We start from the raw sequence: 22,448 nt of genomic DNA, 5'->3' as shown, positions 1-22,448 counted from the left end.
ATCCACACGAGCCATAAACTTTCACTTTTGCTATAAAAGAAATGATACAAATTCATTCTATGCACAGACACACATTTGTGGGCGTTGTGTGACAGGTGCTCATGAGCACAGCTCCATATTGGCTTCAGGCCACTGTCAAAGTGCATTTTGTGAGGCCTGACACGTTAGATTGGGCAGACCAGTGCAGAAGAAAATGGAGGTTAAGGATTTCGGCGTCCACTGTTGGCACTTTTGGTCAGTTAGTTGTCAGGACCTCAGCAGGTATATTCCCACATCTATTCTGTATATACACTTAGCAGATATTCGACCATATTGTACCACTTATTTTTTTTTTATATTTGTATTTATAATATAATATATTTATATTTAAGGGCTTGATAACGGATCGTACTTATAAGAGTGTCGCCACGCACAAAGCAAAGGGCATAGGTGTTGGTTGTATTTGGTGTGGAAGAACTTGACGCCTCCAACGTCAACATCAGAGATCAGAAACCTTAAGGATGAAAAGCATGTGATCCCTGACCTCACAAATGTTCCTCTGGACAAATGGAACTTACATACAGTAGTGTATTTAAGAGAAAAGATACTGAGCTTCTCAACAAGAAACATACAGGCTACTCTAATATTATTTCAGAGAGGCTCTGAAGCAGCCATGTGAGAATTAATTTGTCAGACAATCACATTAACATCTTTATCATTATCACCTTTTATAACACATGCTTTGAGCTCAGAATTTCCCATTTCAAAATTGTGTTTAAGAATTTATAGTGTGCCAATGTTGACACAGTTTTTGTATTTCAGTCTGTCTGGATGCCCGATTGCTGCAGCCGAAAAGCTGGCCAAGGCCCAGGAGAAACACCAGAGCTGTGACGGCTCCAAGCCCAACCAGGCTTCTGACAGAGTCTTAAGGTAGGATTGACTCTTTTCTCTTATTTCTCATCAGGTGGTCTTCAAACAACAGTAGCTGTCAAAACTTTTGGCAACTTCACACTGGAAGATAAAAAGATAGAGACTAGCGTTTGTTCTGCCATTTGATGAATTCACATGAATGGTTTGATACATGTTCTGACTATGTTACTGAGGGAGCTCCATGTTTGTCAAATAATTTCTGTCACACTGAAATGTTTTCTTCCTTTTCCCCTTGTATTTTTCTTTAAGCTGTTCAGGTTTGAAGTGCTTTTTGTTTCATGCTCTATCCTTCATCGAATACTTCCAAAAGACTGCGACTGTTCATTTGTCTCCTTACTATTGAAGACAAATCTCTTTATTCCCTTAATGCAATTGGTCATAGTTTAGCAGTTTGTCATAGTTTAGCAGTTTGGGGGCGGGGTGGGGTGGGATAGGGCTGTACTAGAGACTCTTTTAAAGTCATGCAAATACTTAAATATTACAAATAATCCACATTTTTATACTTAGATATGACTGAATACAAACATGAGAACATGTACTTTATAGCTTCCTTGCTATGGTTTGCAGCTGCACATATAGTGTTTATGTGCATCAAATTATAAAACCATTAACAATAGCAAGCGTAATAAAAAGAAATAAAGAAACTCAATTTATTTTTCATGGACAGTGGAGGTTAAGAAAGATACACAAGCGGCGGAAAAAGCAGGGAATATCCTTTCTCTTAAACAGAAGCCTTTTACCAGCATCATCCTCCACATTTCAATCCTGGAGTTTTGCCAACAGTCTGCGCTTTCCTTTGAGTCTGCCCACTTTAAGCCAAATTTCCTCCCCCTCCCTTGGGCAATTTTCAGTGGCTCGGTCCAACTTCCACCCCCTCGTCATTTATTTTCCAGGCCTATGTGCTTTGTCAAACAACTGGACTATCCTCATTATGGTGACAAGAACAATGTTTCCACCAGCACGCCCCGATCCAACCTGGCCAAGGAGCTGGAGAAGTACTCCAAGACCAGCTTTGATTACAGCGCCTTCGAAGGCACCAACAACCACCAAGTGTACGGGAAACGGGCCATTGCACCCAAGGTTCACGGACAGAGGGATACTTCTCCGAAAGGATTTGACGGTAATATTTTATAGCAAATTTCATTTGCTTCTCCCATTTTGTCTTTAATTACACCATCCAATTAATGCAGCTAAGCTCTAACTTCACAGAAATAGTCATCTAAGAGTAATTTTTACAAAATAGTTTATAGTCTCATTTCCACCAAGGATTAGGTTACGGTACAGTTCAGCGTTTCTATAGTAAAAATTCGCACTATTCAGCATCCTTGCCTTTGCATACTGGTCAAAGGAGTATAATACGGTTTGCTTGTTACTTGTGGTATGTTGGAGCTCGATACTCTGCATTTCAACACTTGTTCGACAGAGAATGCTCACAATGGAATAAGAGTGAGTGAGAAAAAAATGGTGGATTATATACAGAGACAGAGAGCAATACAAGTTGCCAGGGCCGTATACACAAATCATGAATGGTCTACTGGCTAGTCTGCATGTCCATGTATCTATTTTTGTAGTTTTCACCACAGGTCAAGGGTCAAATTATACATATAAAATCAGAGCTGGGCATTCCGCCTATGTGATGGACCGGTCCATCTATCCGTCTATAACGGACGCCCATTTTGTAGGCGATAAACGCTAGACGGGAAACTTAAAAAAAAGTCGGACTAGGCATAGTCCGAAGCCCATTTTTTCTATCTATCCAATCATCTATCATCTACTTTTGCGGAGAGGCTTCAATGTCTGCAGCAAGCCTTCCATTTCCCGTTGGCCGCGGTCGAGGTCCTCAAAGGTCCATAAAGGACCAAAAAGGTCTTACAAGTACGTACCTAAAAGGAGACGCATTTTGTCCGGAAACGCTGAGGCTTCCATGTCACGGTCTTTCATTTCAAATATCGCCCAGCGAAGGGGGGGACTTATAGGTGATTACTATTTGGTCCAGCCAGACAAAATGGCAGATAGACGGACGGCGGAAGAGTACCCCAGGTGTAGGCGGAAGGCGAAAAAGAGACCGCAGATTTTTTGTAAAATACCCAGCTCCGGAGAAAATTCCGAGGGTTAAGGTAACAGTGGTGCCACTAGTGATCCGGGCACTGGGGGCACTTACCCATGGGTAAGTGGATGGGTCGCTCCAGCAGATATCAGGAACAACATCTGACATCTCCGTGTAGAAGAGTGCAATATTGGGAACAGCTAAGATCCTGCGCAGAATCCTCAAGCTCCCAGGCCTCTTAGAGGGCCAGAACTTGAAGGAGATACCACTCAAGTGGGCGAGGCAATGATTTGTGTGTGTGTCCGTTCTCGACGCCGGTTGGCTGACCCGGACCAATGGGACCACGTGCGTCAATTAAATATGCAGGCGGGATATAGGCGATGCCCAGCTCTGTGTATACATGTACTAGCCTGATTAGGAGTTAACAGAGCTAAACTGTTCCATGGCAAATCAAACTAAACTTGGACTGAAAGTTATATAACTATATAATATTCAAGTGCCTTTCCATATTGCAGCTCTCTAATGTTGAGAAGTATTTTATGCAAAACAAAGTCAGAAACATTTTGCAAATTTGTGGGACTTCACCAGAGAACAAAAATATTTCTAATAAAGCCAGAAGAAAACCAAGTGAAGACCATAATGTGTTTGTTGGGCTTGTTGGCATCCAACATCACATTCTTATCATCTTGTCTGTGCGCACATATCCCATTTGTCTGCTTGATTTGGGTGACAACCTGGCAAACCGGCTGTTTTTAATTTTGGACTATGAACAACCAAAACCTGTTTCCTCATAAGCATGACATGTGGACAATCAAACTGTACTCCAAACAAAACAGAGGGAGGTCAATGTTCTTTTGCTATAAACTTCTTCTATTTAATGGCATAAATGTGGTTGAAAACTGGAAGGATTCTATTTATTTATCGAAGAATTTAAGTGCTCAAAGTGCATCTACGTCTTTTTGAAAAGACTTCTTTATGGTGTTTGAATCATTTTTCAATTAGCATTATTGCTGTCACAAGAAGCAAACATGTTTTGTATGCTAATTTAACACTGCGTGTGGATTAATGCTGCAGGGTTTTAACATGCATTAAGATACCATGCATCAGAAAATACGCGTGCGTGCACACCTATAATGCACCGTGTGAACCAAACATATCTGAAGCAGTTGACTGTTCAAAGGAGGTTTGGTTTCCCCTGAATTTTAATTCATCAGCATAGCAATACATTTAGGGTGATTCTATTATTCCATCTTTGGGGGACCAGTTTAAGGACTTAAATTATGGTCCATATTAAAAGAAATTGTTTGAGTTTGATGTGAACAACTTGAAGAGTGACTGCCCCAGCACTACCAACCTCATAAACACCTTTAGGATGACCTAGTTAACCTAGGAAATGTTTTTTTTTCTTTGTTTTTTTTTTAATGGAAACAAATTCCCGTAGATGGACACCAACATATTTAAGAAAAGCAGAATAGTGAAGAGTTGAACTTCCTGTAGCTGTAATAATCTAGTGTCCTCATGGTGTATGAAAACAGTGATCCATAATTACATTTGATTTCTCACTTTCTGCTTTGTGTCCTGCAGCCAAGCGCTACTGCAAGAACTCCAGCTCAGCCAGCAGCACCACCAGCACCTACGCTCCCAGCAGCAGCAGCAGCAGTCTGAGCTGTGGAGGTGGAGGAGGGGGTGTCGGAGGAGGCGGAGGCAGCAGCGCCAGCAGCACCTGCAGCAAGAGCAGCTTCGACTACAGCCACGACATGGAGGCCGCACACATGGCCGCCACGGCCATCCTCAACCTGTCCACGCGCTGTCGGGAGATGCCCCATGGTATGGGAGGAAAGCCCCAAGATCTGTGCTCGCAGGTAGGAGACCAGAAGATAGGGCAGCAATACGGCTTGTTTAATAGTGTTTTGTATTTTACTTTTTTTTTTTATTGTGGCGTACCAACCACTTAAGTAAGCCACGTACCAGGAACGCTACGTAATCTACATTGTTTGCTTAAAAAATAATAATCTGACCTTCCAACGCCAATATCATAAACTTCTCATCCAACACAAATTATTCATTGATTCATTATTCACATTAGTCATTGATTCACGGATTCATTATAAAACTTCCAGCAAACAGATAATCATGATTGTTTTATTTTTTTTTTAAATGATATTATGGTCATGTGAAATTTAAAGAGAAAGTCAGGTCAAGCATTTTCTTTACAATTATGTGCCCCCACTAGTCTAGACATGACGATCTGATTAATATTGCATTTGTGGAATGTGAATTGAGTAGAAAAATCCATCGTTTTTTATCCATCCACGGCCATTTTGCCTTGCACTGACACTTGCTGGTGACTGAAAATGACATCACTCAGCTTGCAAACGTCACAAGACCAAACTCGGAAAGCAGTTGAGCCTTAGATAACGAACGGTCGTTATCTAGCCCTTAGGCACTGTGATGTCATTTTCAGTCCCTGAGATGCTTTAATTGTAATCCACAAATACAATCAAAAATATTTTTTCTCATTAAAATATGAGACATGAGGAGGGGAGGGGGGTGTTAATAGAACACATTATTGATTTCATTTTGAAAAATTGAATCTTTTTTTAAAAATTTGACTTCACTTTTAATGTAACTACACTATTGGCTGAATAAATTTCTTATGCCTGACTAACAGGGTCTAATTAAAAAAAGTCTGTTGCATTCATCGGGCTGTTTGGATGGTAACCTTGGGTAGTGAATCCCAACCTTCACTGAGTCAAGGTACCCATTTTACAGTACATTAGAAAAAGGTCTGCACACCACCAAACAAAAGTTTCACAATAAGTATACTAGTAAGAGAACTATATGAACACATCTGAATTTAGTCACAAATTGGCTTACTCAGTGTGAAATCAGGACCTGTTGAATTGATCAACAAAGCTGATATTCTTGCAGGAAGCCATGACTTATTGTGTTGTATGAATGACGATAAGTAGATACACAGGTTTATTGTACTTTCTGTCATTTGAATGAATGAATGAATGAATGGATCTTTATTGTCATTGCACGTGCATAAAGTGCCGAGCAACGAAATGGCCTTTTATTTAATGGACTTTGGGTTTAATGGAAGAACATTTAATTGGTATACTTGTTACTAGAGAGAGGAGCAAATTTATATTAGTTAATAATAAGTAATTATGTTCAGACAAATTAAGTGAAATGGGACAACTTCCCGCAGCCTCTGATGATATCTCGGCACACACTATTGTTGTCACAGCAGACTGGTTGGGAATCAGTGACCTAAGGACAGAGAAGAATGACAGTGGGAACCTCTAAAGTTGGCTACAATACATTCCAATATGTTGGTTGATTTTGGTTCATATTTTAAAACAATTTTACCACACTATGTCGGGTGTCTTGTAAGACATCAGGCACTTTGGGTTTTTGCATGACTGAGATGTATTTTCCCCCCAAATTCTGGTTAAAGTGAATTTTACAACATGCACATCGTCATTGCGCAAAAGTCGTGACATTGCAGTAAATACAACCTACACCCATCTGTGTTCTAACTCTGCCCTCGATGCCATCAGAGTTGCCCATGTATCTTGGGAGTTCCTCAAGGTTGAAAATGTCCCCTTATATGATCCTGCAGCCTCATATGACTGCATCTAAAAGAGCCTGTAGCAGTCACAGACATGTCTACCCATAGATTATCGCTGTACTTCTTTCATTAGATAAATGCTGTCTGAGAAACCTGACAAAGATAGGGAGTCTTCCCCTGTACACTCTAAATAGACAGACAGACACACACACAAATAGACAAAGCTCCATGACTGCGTCTTATACTCTGGACTTAGCGGGGCATTTTTTTTCCCCCCCCGCGTGTGGATCAGATAGGTGCAGGACCAAGCGTCGTTTGACATGGCATAAGCCCAGTGTGACATTTCTGAGAAGATAAGGTGACGCTGTTTCCGTATTATCTGCACTGAGATGCTGAGCGGGAAAAAGGTGGTAGGAGTGTGAGTGAAAGGGGGAAAGAGAGAGGAGAACCAATGCTTGCTCAATGCCAATGTTGACAGCGCAGACTGTGATTGAACTGATAATAAAGAAAGCGAGCAATGTATTTTTTTTGTTTGTGGACAGTTTCTTAATGTCACAGTGCAGAAAGGAAGGAGATATACAGCAGAATGGTACAGTACAACACAGCAGTGTTAATTTCGTTGACTAAAATTTTTCTGCATTTATTTCGTCACAAATATTTTTATTCAGACAAAAACGAAACGAAAACTAAAATAGAAGTCATTCATTGAGACGAAAACGAAAACTACATTAACTTGACAATCTCGTCAACGATTAAAAGACAAAACAAAAAAAACACAGTCACGAAATCCAATCAGAAGAAAACATATGCAGGTAGGAGAAAAGAACCACTCAGAAAATGGAACAGACGGGACCAAGTGAGAAGAGAACCAATCAGAGGACAATTTCAGCGGTGACCCGTCACCCGGAAGAAGTCGACAAATGAGACAGATACGATGGTGAAAGTCAGAGATAATGTCCATTGTAGATTAATAATAATGCTGGTAGAAAGCGCCGAAAGGATTTTTGGGCCCCTTCAATGATGAAGGAAAAATAAGAACTGTAAATAATGTGGAACGGACATTCGTGGGAAGAAGACGACAAATTTGAACTGAAGCGCATCAACAGAATGTACATCCCGACATGTTTTCTGACGGTAAATTTGTTGCCGTTGCTAATGTTGTTGTAGCATTAAATTGTGGAGAACTGAAAATAATTGCGTGCATATTACGCTGTGGTAAATTACAGCAGTTTTAACATCATTGGCATTGGATCTGTTGGCAATGCAAGCTTCCCAAGCCATTTTTTTTTACATTTATTTTGTCGAACACTAATTATTGAGTTTTAAGATGCATAATATTGTCATTTCAACATTTTTTTTAATATGACCCAGTTGTGTTAAATGTATGTTTTGCATGTTAATACAGTTACAAATAGGTGTGTTATACTTTCTGTGTAAAAGTTTAAATATAGGCTGAAGGAAAACATCGACTAAATTAATGATTAATTTAGTCGACTAAAATTGCCCTTTATTTTCGTCGTTGCCCTTTATTTTCGTCAACTAAAATTGGACTAAAACTGAAATACCATCAGATGACTCATTTATGACTAAAACTTTCATTCATTTTAGTCAAAAGTCTATAACTAAAACTAAATGAAAATATCTTGTCAAAATGAACACTGCAATACAGGCGGAGGAGGGAAGTGGAAGACAAGCCAAAAGCTGCATACCTTCAAAGCAAAGTGGAAAAGAATAAAGTTGGTGGGAACAAATGCCCGAAGCACTCAGGACTTCCTGTGGTCCTAAATCATTTCATTGTCTGTCCTATACATTGAGGCGAGACAGGCAGGATGCTCCCGGGGCAGGACGGGAAGACGGGAGACTTCACAGGGCTTTTTTTTTTTTTCTCCTCTTCCTCTTTCATCTCAGCACCTCAGGTCGTGCCAAATACTACTCCTCTCTGACTATCAGTGCTCTTCATGCACACACACACACACACACAAATCAAGCCTCCTTCTTGTTTTAGTCATTATTTCCAACTCAGTTCATTTGACTTATACCTTCAAATGAATTGCCTTCATTAAAATGGATGTACTGTGTTTGAATGTCATGAGAGAATTGATTTCACTGGTGGAGCTTGAGGGAAATGTTGGTTTTTATTATTCATGTACAAAATATTGCTGCTGACCAGTCAGATTTGCACAGATTTGCATCCATAAATGTAATGTCGCTAACATTTCAAATGAATTAGTTTCATATGTGCTGTACAGAAACATCTAATGCCGTAACAGTTTCTTCTTGAGCGGGCTATGCTTAAGTCTCTTTTCTAACTAAATGAGCACCATCATCATGCACACAGACTAAATGACTGATACAGTACATACCCACTCTGAATACTGTAAGTCCACTATTAGATGGCAATGTATGCACAAAGACAGCTTGGGTGAGCCCGTTTTAATTAGAATGAAGGGAAACTGCTAAATTCAACACGTATGATTTAGAATAGAAAACAGCTATTGCATTTACATTGACATTAAAATTCTGATATTAACTTTAGTGAGGCAATTCACACGATAGCTCACTGATCAACAACAAGTTTAATCAGAGATGTCTTGTGTGTCCCTAATTTATTTTTGACACTGATTTCAAGGTTTTTTTTCGAGCACATCATGTCTTTGAGTTAATTGTTTTTTTTTCATTTTTAAGTTTGTAAGTTACAGGTATGGTGTTTCAGAAAAAAAAATCCACCTGTTGCTGAAACTAACCTTAATTTGTAAATCTAACTAAATATAATAATATAATAGTATCACATTGTTATTATTATTATTCATATTCGTATTATTATTATTATTATTATTATTGTTAATATTATTATTATTATTATGAAAACCTGATGTGCTACAGGAAAAAAGTAGGTCAGATTCTGAATCAGTGCAAAATACACATCATACACACAATGTTTACTTGCATCTCTGATTTAAAAATGTAGTAAAATGTGTTGACCAATATAGCCAACCATCCATCCTCACTTTACTTAGTCTAAATAAGGTCACTTTCAGATTAAGTAGTAACTGTATCTGTACTGACATGCACACAGTTTTCAGAGCATTTCCTCTGTTTTTGTGTTTAAAAGCAGTTACAAGAAAATATGTAATGCAAGCTGACTAAAAAGGAGGACACATTCTGGGCTGTTCTTACTCTGACATGATAAAATTCTATGGATGTACCTTAATACTCATAATATGTGATGTAGTGTGTAAAGTGGATAAAAGCACAACACCAGTGAAGCACGACTTTAACTTTTAACTTTATCTACCTCCAATAAGAAATGTTTTAACATAGCGTGATGGTTCATAAAAGGGTGAAGAAAATAAAAAAGAAAAATTACAGCTGACTTTTTCATGAAAAGCAGACGTCAACAAGGTGATTTCTGCTGCTGATCGGCCAACTATTACTTCACAAAGTCCTGACACGTCATTGTGAGCAAGAATAGGCTAAAGAGTTTAGATTATTACAAAAATACATTTAATTCTATCACAACTTTGAAAAAGCAGTGCAGCGCATGACTCATGTGACTGTTTGAGTTTGTAGGCGCTCGGGGCTAGTGTTAACCATTGTTTGTACAGTACTTTTAAAACTGCTGAGAAGCATTTGTGACAGTTGGCCAACATGCACGAAGTTTGAAGCCCACGGCTTTCGAAAAGGTTTATTTCTTAACAAGAACTGCTACAGCTCCCAAGCAGATGAAATGACCTCATTGGTCAACTCTCTGCAGTCAGAGACAAGCAGCCACAGAATGTTTTTGAATCTTTGACATGGTAACAGAGGTCGAACCAAACAAGGAAGGGTTCAATGAAGGAGAAGAGGCACATCCTCTCATATTTATGGGAATTATTATATTCTGAGGGGTTGAGTCATGACATTGAATCGCTCGTATGCGATGGATTCACTGACAGGGCGGTAGAAAAGCCACTCGATGCGAATTAGGCACATTTGCGACCTCAGCGGTTGCTAATGTTGCATGAGAGATTGTGGCTCACAAACTAAACATTCACCCAAAAGGTATTTGACAGGGTTGAGGTCCAGGCTATTGAGTTCTTCCGCACCAAATTCATCCAGCCATTGTGGGTGTGTCCAAAGACTTTTGTTCATATCTCATATACAGAATGCCCCTCTAAATTTGACATCATTTCATAGTCTACTAACATAGCCGGTTCTTGCTCAAGCAATCCCGAATTTTAATGATGTAAAAATGTAAACTAAATTTCATGTTAATTTTATGTTTAATATTAGTTCCATGTTTTATTTGTTCTTTTTTTCAGGGTGAAGAATGACATTCGTTACTAATGAAAATGGGGGTTGTGTGTCATAATATGCTCGGACATAGTCAAACAAGCATGTGCACTAAGCATTTTTGAGGAAATTCAATAAAAATACACCCACTGGAAAGCATATTTGGATATGGCATGAAAAAATCAGACGAAGGCTGTCTGTGCAGGCCAAAGTGATCTGGATGACCATCAGTATCGTGCAACTCTGCACACAACTTGCACTCTTGTTTCATTGTATCCTAACCCACAAAATGCTTTTTTGTTGCTAGTGAATGTCATTGTTCAACCTGAAAAAAAGAACAAGTAAACGCCCCGTACTGTATTTTAAATCTTCCCACCCATCCAATGCAATTAAATCAATGCATCACAGAGGCTTTGGCTTGTGACACCAGCAGACCCCACTGCTAGGGACAATGTGAGCCAGAATCAGTATTTTATTACGTGAGATCGGACAAAGGGAAGAGGTGGAGGAGGATTGTGAATCAAGATTCATACAGATTTGGAAGGACACAACCACAATATTAGTTATGACTGCAAAATCAAATGAGGTCTGACAGAAGCGATGTTGCTTTTTTTTTCACATATTCAAAGATAATGCTCACTTTTGATTGACGGTGGCAGATGGATCAAATAAATGTCTTCATAATTGTGGTCGTTGTTTGCCTGGGTGTAGAACTGAACTGCACTGACAGTTTGTTCAAATTGTTTGAAAATAATAGCTGCAAAAGTGGATCAAAATATTAGGAACATCTCATTTTGGCACAGTACAGTTTTACACTACAAATGACTACGTAATAAGTAATTAATAAGTAAAATAATAAAAAACATATATTTTCTTCACATTTTTTAAAAGGCATTTTACACAACTTGTATTGAATTTTTAAATTGTACAGCTTTACCTAAATGTACAAGATACTATTTTTTTTCTTTGTGCAAACATGAACAATAAATTTTTCTCTATATGATGGTGCATAGACAGAGAAGAACAAACAGTCAAGAAAATATAAAATAGTGTGGAGTGGCCCACTTTTTGTTGGTGCACAGCATGGTTGCGTCTCTATTTTTGGGTTTGCAGCAGCCATTGCTGCTCATCACTACTCTCGAAGCCAACCTCTAGTCCTCAGCCCCTCCACCACCTCCATCCCATGACGTCCACTCACATTAGAGTCACACGCGTTCAACACAGTTGTGCAAGCACACCCACTTGTGACTGCGCAGAACACTATACAGCAGGCTGGAAGGAAAGAGAGAGATACAGAGAAAAGAGATGCTCGCAGAGGGACGCGCTCGTCCTTGAGCATTGATGACCTCGTCCACTTTTGGCCCATTGCAAGGGCGGTAGTTTTCTTAGAGTACATGTTTTGTTATTCAGAAGAGAATTTGTATCAAAAAACAACAACAATAACTGTATATTGTTTGAGATATATAAATTGGAAAAAAATCTAGAAATGGCAGCCATTCCCTGTATTTCTCTTTAAATTCAGTCATTGTTTAGTACAGATCTGCGCACAGTATGATTGACTGTTATTTAATCCCAAACTCTCTCTCTCTTCTCTCTTCCTATTTTGCATCCTGATGTATCATTTTTCCCTTCAACCATTATCGTTGGAATGAAAACCCAACCACACATCCATCACAAACACCATGCACTCTCACTTTACCCCCTCCAACCACCACCACCCACATCCAGAGTCCCAGCCTGGATGTTGACGAGAACGGTACATTGGACCTGAGTATGAGCAAGCGTCTGTGCAGCGGCGGAGGGGACTCCGTGCTCACCCCGCTAGAGCCCATGTCGCCCCAGAGGCAAGCTGCCCTTCTGGGCTCCCGCTGCTACGGCATGGGCGACGCTGCCGACTGTTGGGACCTGCCAGTAGACTACACCAAGATCAAACACATAGATGAGGACGAGAAAGAGGTAAAAGAAGGAATACAAATATCATTTGATTAATGTGACAAACCATTTTTTTACGTTCTTTTTCGATTCTTGCAACTGCTGTTACTCAATTACTGAAATGTAAAAAAAATTATATATATATATATATATATATATATATATATATATATATATATATATATATATATTTAAATATGTATGGAATACGGCGGGCTGTTATGTTTCCATTCCAGAGTTATGCTTTTTCTTATACAGGAGAATAAACATTCACTATACAGACATGTTGTTGCATATATGTACATGCCTAATTGATTAATCAATCAGCAGCATTACAAAACAAGATCCATATAGTCACGGTTGGACGAGTTTGGCATGTAAGGACGAGGCGGCCCTGACATCAAACACACCTGAGACCTCACAAATACCAAAACAAAAAAAACATAAATCTTATAGTAAAGTGTTACCATAGGTGTGGTGACTTGAACATCTCTATAGCCGGTAATGTTGTCTGTATAGTGAGCTTTCATGTCTTCTTGCCTCATTTTGTGGATTAATTTCTTCCCAAAAAAAAATAAAAATGAACTCAATGAAGTTGAATAACGGTAATGAAGAGTAATGACGCATATAGTAAATTATAGCATTACAGTGAGATTTTGCTGGGGTAGAGGTGGTTTTAGACGCCACAGATTGATGATGCAGATGCTTCACTTCAAACTGTCTGCTCCGTGTCTGAGCTTGAACCCTCCCACCATGTACAGATTCCACATAGTCAAACATTTGCATTGCTGTTTGAATGGCTTCTGTGTCGCTCGCCTCCTGTCTTCACTCACTGTCATATTTGGAACCACTCAAAAAGTAATATTTAGACATTTCTGAGGCAGTCCTAACGAATTTGCAAGTGAATTGACATCAGTAGTAAAATGGATTGAGGTATCTTCTCTGTTTGTGTCATGTTCCCCACATCATGCTTTTTTTCACATTTTGCTCTTCTCTGAGATGAATTATGCAAAGTAGCACCTTGTGAGGGAGGCGGAATAGCTCATCTCATCAAAGAACCGCTGGAAATCAATGCACCACTGCTGGGTGCATCTGTCGATGTGCACTGGCGCCCCAATGTGCAGTCTCTCTCTCACTCTCTCTCTCTCTCTCTCTCTCTCTCTCTCTCTCTCTCTCTCTCTCTCTCTCTCTCTCTCTCTCTCTCGCTCTCCCTGCATACGCTTTGTCTGCATGCTTGTGTGTGTCTATGTTTGAGTACGACCCAAAGCTACCCTACTTTTTGCTATGCGTGCCTGCATGCTTTCTGTCTTCCTTTAATTGGGGAGGCCAACATGACCCAGCCTCACACACACAGTTTAGGTATACCGGAATCATTTAGGGCAATTTCTGGTCCTGTCTGTTCATAAGCCATACTGTACTTACACTGCGGGCATAGAAGAAAAAAATAGGAAAGGGAATTGCATCAACTGCCGTCGTGCCCTGGTTGCACAGTGCAGACACTGCAGACAAAGCGCGGCCCTTTTTTATGGTGATACGACACGGCAGTCCCATCTAGCGGCTGAATTGTGCATTACAAGAACAATCCCAGACAACTCCCTCAATTGTTTTCATGAAAGAAAAAAATCAATACTGTATACCTGTATCTGCAGTGAAACTCACAAAGATTCTTTTCTGATAGCAAGGTTAGGCTCAATAGCAACATTCAATAGCCTCCACATTGAGCCGCCATTCATCCATTTTCTATACTGCTTGCCCTCATTTCGGTCTCGGTTGAGCTGGACCAGCTGACTTCAGGCAAGAGACTGGATATGCCCCTGACTTATCACCAGTCAATTGCAGGGCACATATAGACAAACAACCATTTGCATTCACATCCATATAGGCAATTTAGCACTCGATTAAATAAACATGTTTTTGGAACGCCTGGAGGAAAATCAAAACTTTGCATAAGAAGGCCAGAGCTGAGATTTGAACCCTAGCATCTCAGAACTATGAGGTATTGCTATGCCACATTAAACCTCACTTTTTTATTAGTAGTTCACATGTTCTTGTTAGCCATTACTTGGGTGCATAAGCATGAGTGCCTTATAATCTCAGCCACTGCTTCATCACATTATCTGAGATAATGTTGAGATAATTAATCTCAACACGGGTCTGTCAGTGTGGAGTTTTCTCCCTTTAATAAAAAAAATACTTGATTTGGGGTTGCACATTATTACAAATGTGGTAAGAAGCTGATATCATGTTCCCTTTTCCCCTCAAAATAATCAAATGATCCATGTTAGTTTAACACATTTTAATCATCGATTGCAGTTCATCCTCAACCACCGCACTATCGTCCGCTTCTGCAGGTTCATGGGGACATGGGGTTTTGACAGCCCGTCTGCATCTTGATTTCTTTTGCTAGCTCTGTATCTGATGCTGAAATTGAAATTGGACAAATCAGCAAGCCACCTATGACCACAGGCAAATCCAAAAGATTTTTTGCAGCCAGTGATTGATGGCGAACAGTCCAGTGTAACCAGCCTCTTGCCACAAGTCACCCGAGATAGGCACCATCTTCCCCCGACCCTGAACAGGATAAGTGAAACCGAAAATGGATGGTGGTGCTTGGGCGCAGATGGCACAGGTGACGGGGGACATGTCCCCCTCAGATTCATGACCACAATCTTCCCACAAGAACAACCGAATTTGCACTTCTGAATCACAATTTTAATCACCTATCTTTCCCAAGTTGCATCTCCCACTCAGCAAGGCAAATACAATTCACAAGCCTGACAGATAATTCATGCTATCTGCTACTCATGTAAACACTAGTTACACATTTTATTGTACCTTTGTAAGGCTGGTAAGCGCTGCAAGCACCAAACTCTGGCATTTTTTGAGCTCTAAATTCTGTCTCTCGGTGGCATTTGAACACTCGTCACGATAGGTAGAAGTCTCCCCACACTGTAAGAAATGAGGTGTTTGCTCAACATGAATCATAAAAGGAACAATTTTCAGTACATGTTTGTAACATTTTTTCTCCTTAGCCAGATATGTCTTGTATCATGTACTACTACTCAACAATAGCTGAATCAAAATATATACTTTCAAATGTCAGTAGAAACAGATATAACTTTGGAGGCTGTTATAGCCAACACCTTGTTTTCTTATAGTGTGCGGTTTACAGCCAGGGTGAGGTCCTAGGAACAGGCAGCCAAGCAATGCCTGTTTTAGTGTGCAAAAATAAGTAGGGGAAGAAACCCCCCCAAAATCATTGTGTTTTCTCAAAACACAACCAATGTAAGTAGACCACCATATATAGCTGATGACTGCTGATGAGATAGCAGTTAAATGTTCTGTAATGTTGTGGCAATTGGGGCCGATCACATGACTTTCAGCTGTTTTGTGTTTTGTGATAATGGACACATATATACTGTATATATATGTGTATGTATATATGTATGTATGTATATATATATATATATATATATATATATATATATATATATATATATATATATATATATATATATGTATATGTATGTAGAGAGAGAGAAAATCTAGATCTAGATAGATAATGTGATGTCTTTATTTTCTTCAGAATGTCTTCTTTCACCTGGTTGTAGAAGGTTGGAATGGGGTGAGAAATGTAGGGAAATGTAGAGTTGTCGATAACGTTAGAGTCAACCTACAATGCCAGCAGCATTCTATTTTCTCAACGGGGTTGATTGGATGCATCCCTTACGCTGTAAAGCAAGTAACGCTAACTGTAACTGTTTTAATTTCAAGCTATCAGGACATGGACTATGTTTTTTTTTCCCCTCTTGAAATTGGGTCGTATGCTTGTGTTTGTGATCTGACTTTGAAGTTTGGTATATTGTGACTTTCTTCATATAAATGTGACACAACAGCTCATTGATGCTAGAACGGTCATCTGGCTTGAATCCAAAATGTTCCCTCTGATGCACAAAAGCAATAAACTGTGAGTGCTGGTTGAGGAGGTAAAGAGTTATGAGGTTTTGGGCCTCAGGTTCCTAATAATAACACAGCAGGCAAATGTATGATTTGTTGTAGAATTGTGGTAAAGTCGTCTTAAAATGTGCTTATGAGAAAAAGACGTTTTTGTATGACATCATCTCTTCCTCTCCTTTCTATATCTCGATTGTGTCCAGCAGGATGACCTGGACCCCTTCCAAGACCTACTGGAGGACCGTTCCTACACCACAGATGTCAACATGCCCAGTCCCAAGCCCAAGTATGCCCAGTGCAAGGAGAGTAAGAAGGACCTGATAACGTAAGAGTCAACCTACAATGACTTACTCATCACTCCTGTCCACACCTGCACCCTCCATCTAAGCACCCTCAATCATTATTTGCAGAGCACCACTTATCTTGTGCTTTTCCATCCTGTTCTGTGTGCTTGCTATTTTATTTCATTCAGCAGATTTATATCCATTAGTCTTCATTGAATCAGAGTAATCTTTTTTTTTTTTTTTTTTTTTATCCAGTGAAAAACTCACAAAAAATGGCTAGCCGGTAGATGGTGTCACTCGGTAACGGAAAAAAAGACGATAGCATAGTGGGTTAACAATGAAGCTGGCTTGTAGTTTGGTTCCTCTATTTTGATATTTCTGGCTTACACAACATCTGAAATATAAAGTGGATCAGGTGTCCCAACCATGAAATGAGTCAGAGACAGTGAAGCTAAACTGGAAACAATGAAAGCCAACAACAATCTCAATCAACACTCTTTTCTGCAATTTTCACATTTTCTTCTCCTTCCCTTTGGCTTTGTAAATCTGTCTATTTTTCCGGTGATAGATGTCCCACACCGGGGTGTGACGGAAGTGGTCACTTGACGAGCAATTTCGCCTCACATCGAAGGTGTGACTTCCTTTTCTGTGGTCTACTATTTATTGTTTTCAGCTTACCTCAACTACGCTGTCAATAGTCCTTTGACATTTGGCGAATTAGCAGCCTCAAATAAGCCTAACACCACTTTAAAGGCTACATTGAGTAAAGATGGAATATTACACATAAACCTTCAAATTAAAACTTGTCAGGTTTTTTTTTTTTTTTTTCTACCACAGCTTTAACCATTTAGAGATTATGTTTTGCACAGAATGACTGAGTGTTGCTTGTTACATAGTTGTGCAAGAGTGGCATGACAGCATTCTGGAAGGTGCACTTGACCTCATGTCACTTTTCCCATCAAGTCAATCATAACTTTGAAAATATGCACACCAATGTAATATTTTGACATGTAATTAGGTGCATTGTGAGGAGTGCGTGCATGTGTTCAGACACGAATGCAGAACTAACAAAATGTCCTCTACGTATCATTTTGCATTCTATTCTAAGTATTTGTTCATGTGAGTTTTGCTGCAATTGCTTGGGTTCCTCATCATTGTTTTGTTGCTCATGTCGAGGTCTATTTCTCAGTCTCTCAGGTTGCCCATTAGCTGATAAAAGTATTCGGAGTATGCTGGCCAACAACGCGCAAGAGCTCAAGTAAGGCGTGAGATGACTTGTGTGATTTACACTTCTGCCTTTGGTCTTGTTTCAAATAAGACAAAGTAACAGCAAAGTTGGTCTTATTTCACTTCATTTGAAAGTAAATACTTAATGAAAGAAGATTTAGTGACTTTCCTCGCCCATAACTGCTATCATCAATACATTAACTGTTTCCTTGATGTGAAGTCCCAGCTGAGAATTATTGCACAACTCTGTAGTAGATACAGTATGTATATCTGCATGTGTAGGTCCCAAATTTCCTTTTTTCTTTAGTCCCTATATTCTCTCCTCAGTATTTCTGAATGCAAATTAGTTAACGTGCAAGGTAGAGCCCATACACCTCATTTTTGAGGCAGAATTGCATCATCTCTTCCAGCCCATCAACAACGATAAATAAATAATCGATAAATAATTGAATGGAATGTAATGATAGTACATATGTTTTCATTATTACATTGTAAATACCTGTATAATTAAAGCGTTGTATAGGACATTCATCAAAACATTTTCTTGACCTTTTTTGAAATTGCTTTAATGTTTTTTTTAACCGTATTAACAAGTAAATGTTGTAACTAGTGTAATGGTTAATGCAAATGGGTCCATCCTGTTTTTTTTTATATTGAGATGATGCTAGCCCTTTTTGTGTTTTCTGCCCCAGGTGCCCGACACCAGGGTGCGACGGTTCGGGACATATCACTGGCAACTACGCCTCACACAGAAGGTACACAACACTGACTTCACCACAAATAGATCAGTTGACTGTATTCTTCCAAAAGGTGTCTTACTTATACTTACAGTGTCATTTTACCATTTGCAACAATTTATCTGCAGCCTCTCAGGGTGTCCGCGGGCCAGGAAAAGTGGGATAAAGATCATCCACAGCAAAGAGAACAAGGAAGACCAAGAGCCTATCAGGTAGCACAAATATGACCATGACAAAAACGTGTACGTGTGTGTTTGTGTGTGTATGTATATATATATATATATATATATATATATATATATAGACAGTACATATCCACATCATACATAAATATAAAACCAAAATGAAGCATTTGAGAAAAAAACAATCCCTCTCAAAAAACGAATTAAAGCTAACTGAATTTCAAAAAACTAAAGCCATAATGAAATAAAACCTGACTACGATGAAACACCCCAATCAGTTATGGCCCTATAAAAAAAAATCTCAAAAAGTGAAGGTCCTGAAATGCAGCACAGTGAATAAAAATAAATGTTACATTAAACCACCACATTGCATGTGCATGGATGTTTACAATGACAACTTTACCTACCATGATGAGACAGAGTTGCCGGTAAGACTTGAGGATGTTGCCGTTCGGCGAGGTGAAGATCGTGCAGTGTTTGGTGCGCTCCTGCAGAACCACCAGGAGAGAAGGGAATGATTGGCAAGTATAGAGGCAGGCAGAAATTGATTGGACGTAACCTAAATCCCTCAGTGGGCTTCTGCGGGCCTCACTTCTGCAGCCAAATTGATTTCTCTTGTGGTGCAGAACACCAACAACACACTTGGGCCTTTCTTAAACTAAATGTTTGTTGGAGGGTGATGATGATGAGGGTGTGTGATTGCTAGAATCAGTGGCTAGCATTGAAATATGGTATGTACTGTATAGGGGTGCCATCATATATTGAAGATCATTATATCAAAAGGTGGCAGCACAGTGACCTAGTGGTTAGCACGTCTATCTCACATTTCAGAGGTTTGGAGTTTGAATTCCAGCTCCAGCCTTCCTGTATGGAGTTTTCATGTTCTCCTTGTGCTTGTGTAGGTTTTCCCCAGGTACTTTGGCTTCCTTCCTCATTCCAACAACATGCATGTGAGATGAGATGAAAGGGATGGTCATGTGTTTGTACTGTAGTGCCCCGCTATTGGCTGGCGACCAACAGAGTGAACCCTAGCACAAAGATAGAAGACGCCTGAGCGCACCCGCGACCCTAATGAGGGTCAAGAGCTATTCAAATTGGCTCTGTGGAAAGTGTAGTGTAGTTGTGGGGCTCGGATTGAGTACACAGTGCAATAGTGCAAATGAAATGACAATGATCTAGGCAAAGAAATCTGTTTCCATTGTTTTTGTAGTCTTTTATATATGACATCAAACATCAGCTACTTTGTGTGAGGCAAATGTCCCCGATGAACACGTTGCATAATTAGTCTCTTTCTGTTTTTGCACAAGAAAGCTTTCCTGGCTTTGAATACTTCAGAGATTGTAACAGACAGGTAGATATTAGATATGTTTCAAGACATTAAAGCACTTGTTTGAGTGTCACAGTAAAGGGTTAATCACCAAAATGCACATTAATAACATTCCTGTTCAAAAGGGTATCCTTGTAGTATTTAAATGAAAGTCTGAATATTGTCATGGGAGAGGTCCCCGAGAACACATCAAACAAGGGGGACAAAAAAGTACCACCAAACTTACATTGCTTTAATTCCCCTGTTGACCAAAAAAAAAAACAATTTCTTCAATTAAAACAACACGTATAAAGACTTCATAATATTTTAGTGTGTCATAATGATTTAATGAATCATCTAGCCTGTGCTTATTGTTGTTGCTGTAGATCAATGTATATTATTATTATTCCTTCACTACTGTATCTATTCCAGCGAAAATTAGTGGCAGGCAAATGATCCATCCATTAATCAGTTCCACGTTGCCATTCATGCAACAAAATGATAGTTTTGTGTTCAACTAAACATGCCCGGATTTCACAATGAATAAGTCATTTTGTGAGCAAACTGTGAAGAGATTATGTTGATTGTATTAGACCTGTGTTTACTTTTTGTGACATTTTTGGTTGGTGTTGTGCTTAAATTTTTGTAAAATCCTGTACATAAAGCTAAAATATGCCTTGGCTCAAACAAGGAAGTAGAGTTCTTAATTCTGTAATATGCTTCAGTTTACAGCAAAGGCAATAGAAGAATATCTGTAACATCATCCAGTTCATCTCAGACCAATAATTATCTTCTGAGGCTGCTTTGCTCCATCCAGCACAGGTTATCTCATCTGTACTGGCATCAAGCATACCAAGTCATCCTGAAGCAATATGTTGTCAGTTGTCAAAAAGATTAGTGTCGCCAGCAGGTCAAAATAGCTCAAATAAAAACGCAAGAATGTTAAGAACAAAATATCAATCTATATTGCTAAGCAGTCCCTGATCTCCATCCCATTGACAACCTGTAAGGAGGTGAAACGTGCAGTCTGAAAAAGACACCCTTCAACCCTGGGACACCTGGGCAGTTTGCTCACGAGCAGCAGGTCAAAAGGAGTGCCGCAAGGAGTTGAGAGTTACTGAAATCATTGGATTGTCTCAAAATGTAAAAGTGTGTACAGTGTGCTGTTTGATTCACAAGAGGACAACAGAGTAATAAATGCTATAGCTAGTCATACTGTGTGTCGTAATACAGCTGCATCATCATCATGTGCAAACAAATGACCCTAAAGATCTACTGTAGTCAATACAAATGTGATGGAACCATGCAGATCAATACAACTATTAGCATATGTCCTCTGTGCATGTTTGACTCTTGACCCGGCAGGTGTCCTGTTCCTGGTTGTGATGGTCAGGGTCATGTGACAGGAAAGTATGCATCCCACAGAAGTGCATCAGGATGTCCCATAGCTGCCAAGAGACAAAAAGATGGCTACCTAAATGGCATCCAGTTCACATGGAAGTCTGGCAAGACGGAGGGAATGTCCTGTCCTACACCGGGCTGCGACGGCTCGGGTCACGTCAGCGGCAGTTTCCTGACACACCGAAGGTACTAATTAACTTAGTTTATTTATTGCATGAGTATAATCGTTTTAGACCCCTCTGTTGAATTAAATCGGAAGTTGTATCAACAACCCTATATTGTTAATGTACAACCCTAATTTTAACTAAATAAGGTAACTAAGAAATAGACCACCTTCTATGATTAGGCAAGGCTGCCTTATAACACTGCAGACATGAACATTCCTAACATAGTGTTAAAGCAGCACTGGGCAAGAATTCGACCTTAATTTTTTTTCACAACTCTTTTGATGAAACATTGACTTACTAGTAACTGAATGGGACTTTTGTCATGCCCTACGGTGGTCTGTATCATTTTTACTGGCACTAAGCAACTTTGAGAAGGATGGGATGAACCCTGGCACACAAAAAAAAAAATGTCCTGAATTGCTTTACGGCGTAGTCACTTTTACTATAAGGACG

At 39.5% G+C, this 22,448-nt stretch overlaps 1 protein-coding gene across 9 annotated transcripts in view; it reads left to right on the top strand.

Annotated features, from left to right (window-relative positions):
* The window catches only part of myt1lb (myelin transcription factor 1-like, b), a 131,332-nt gene that overhangs the window by 101,189 nt on the left and 7,695 nt on the right, over positions 1 to 22,448 (top strand). For 4 of the 9 annotated variants that reach the window (XM_086049249.1, XM_086049247.1, XM_086049253.1 and 1 more), the window contains 9 exons: positions 802 to 909; positions 1,803 to 2,029; positions 4,541 to 4,818; positions 12,534 to 12,761; positions 16,895 to 17,016; positions 18,165 to 18,233; positions 18,895 to 18,957; positions 19,068 to 19,151; positions 21,793 to 22,014. In XM_086049249.1, coding sequence (XP_085905375.1) covers positions 802 to 909; positions 1,803 to 2,029; positions 4,541 to 4,818; positions 12,534 to 12,761; positions 16,895 to 17,016; positions 18,165 to 18,233; positions 18,895 to 18,957; positions 19,068 to 19,151; positions 21,793 to 22,014 — 1,401 coding nt within the window. The remainder of the gene's footprint in view (positions 1 to 801; positions 910 to 1,802; positions 2,030 to 4,540; positions 4,819 to 12,533; positions 12,762 to 16,894; positions 17,017 to 18,164; positions 18,234 to 18,894; positions 18,958 to 19,067; positions 19,152 to 21,792; positions 22,015 to 22,448) is intronic. The other 5 variants (XM_086049255.1, XM_086049248.1, XM_086049252.1 and 2 more) reach the window with 4 other exon arrangements.

This window comes from Filicampus tigris, chromosome 13 (assembly GCF_054856515.1).
Source record: "Filicampus tigris isolate MCC_2025a chromosome 13, RoL_Ftig_1.0, whole genome shotgun sequence".
Classification (NCBI taxonomy): Eukaryota; Metazoa; Chordata; class Actinopteri; order Syngnathiformes; family Syngnathidae; genus Filicampus; species Filicampus tigris.
The sequence above is the reverse complement of the archived record's forward strand: the minus strand, read 5'-3'. Positions and strand labels throughout refer to the sequence as shown.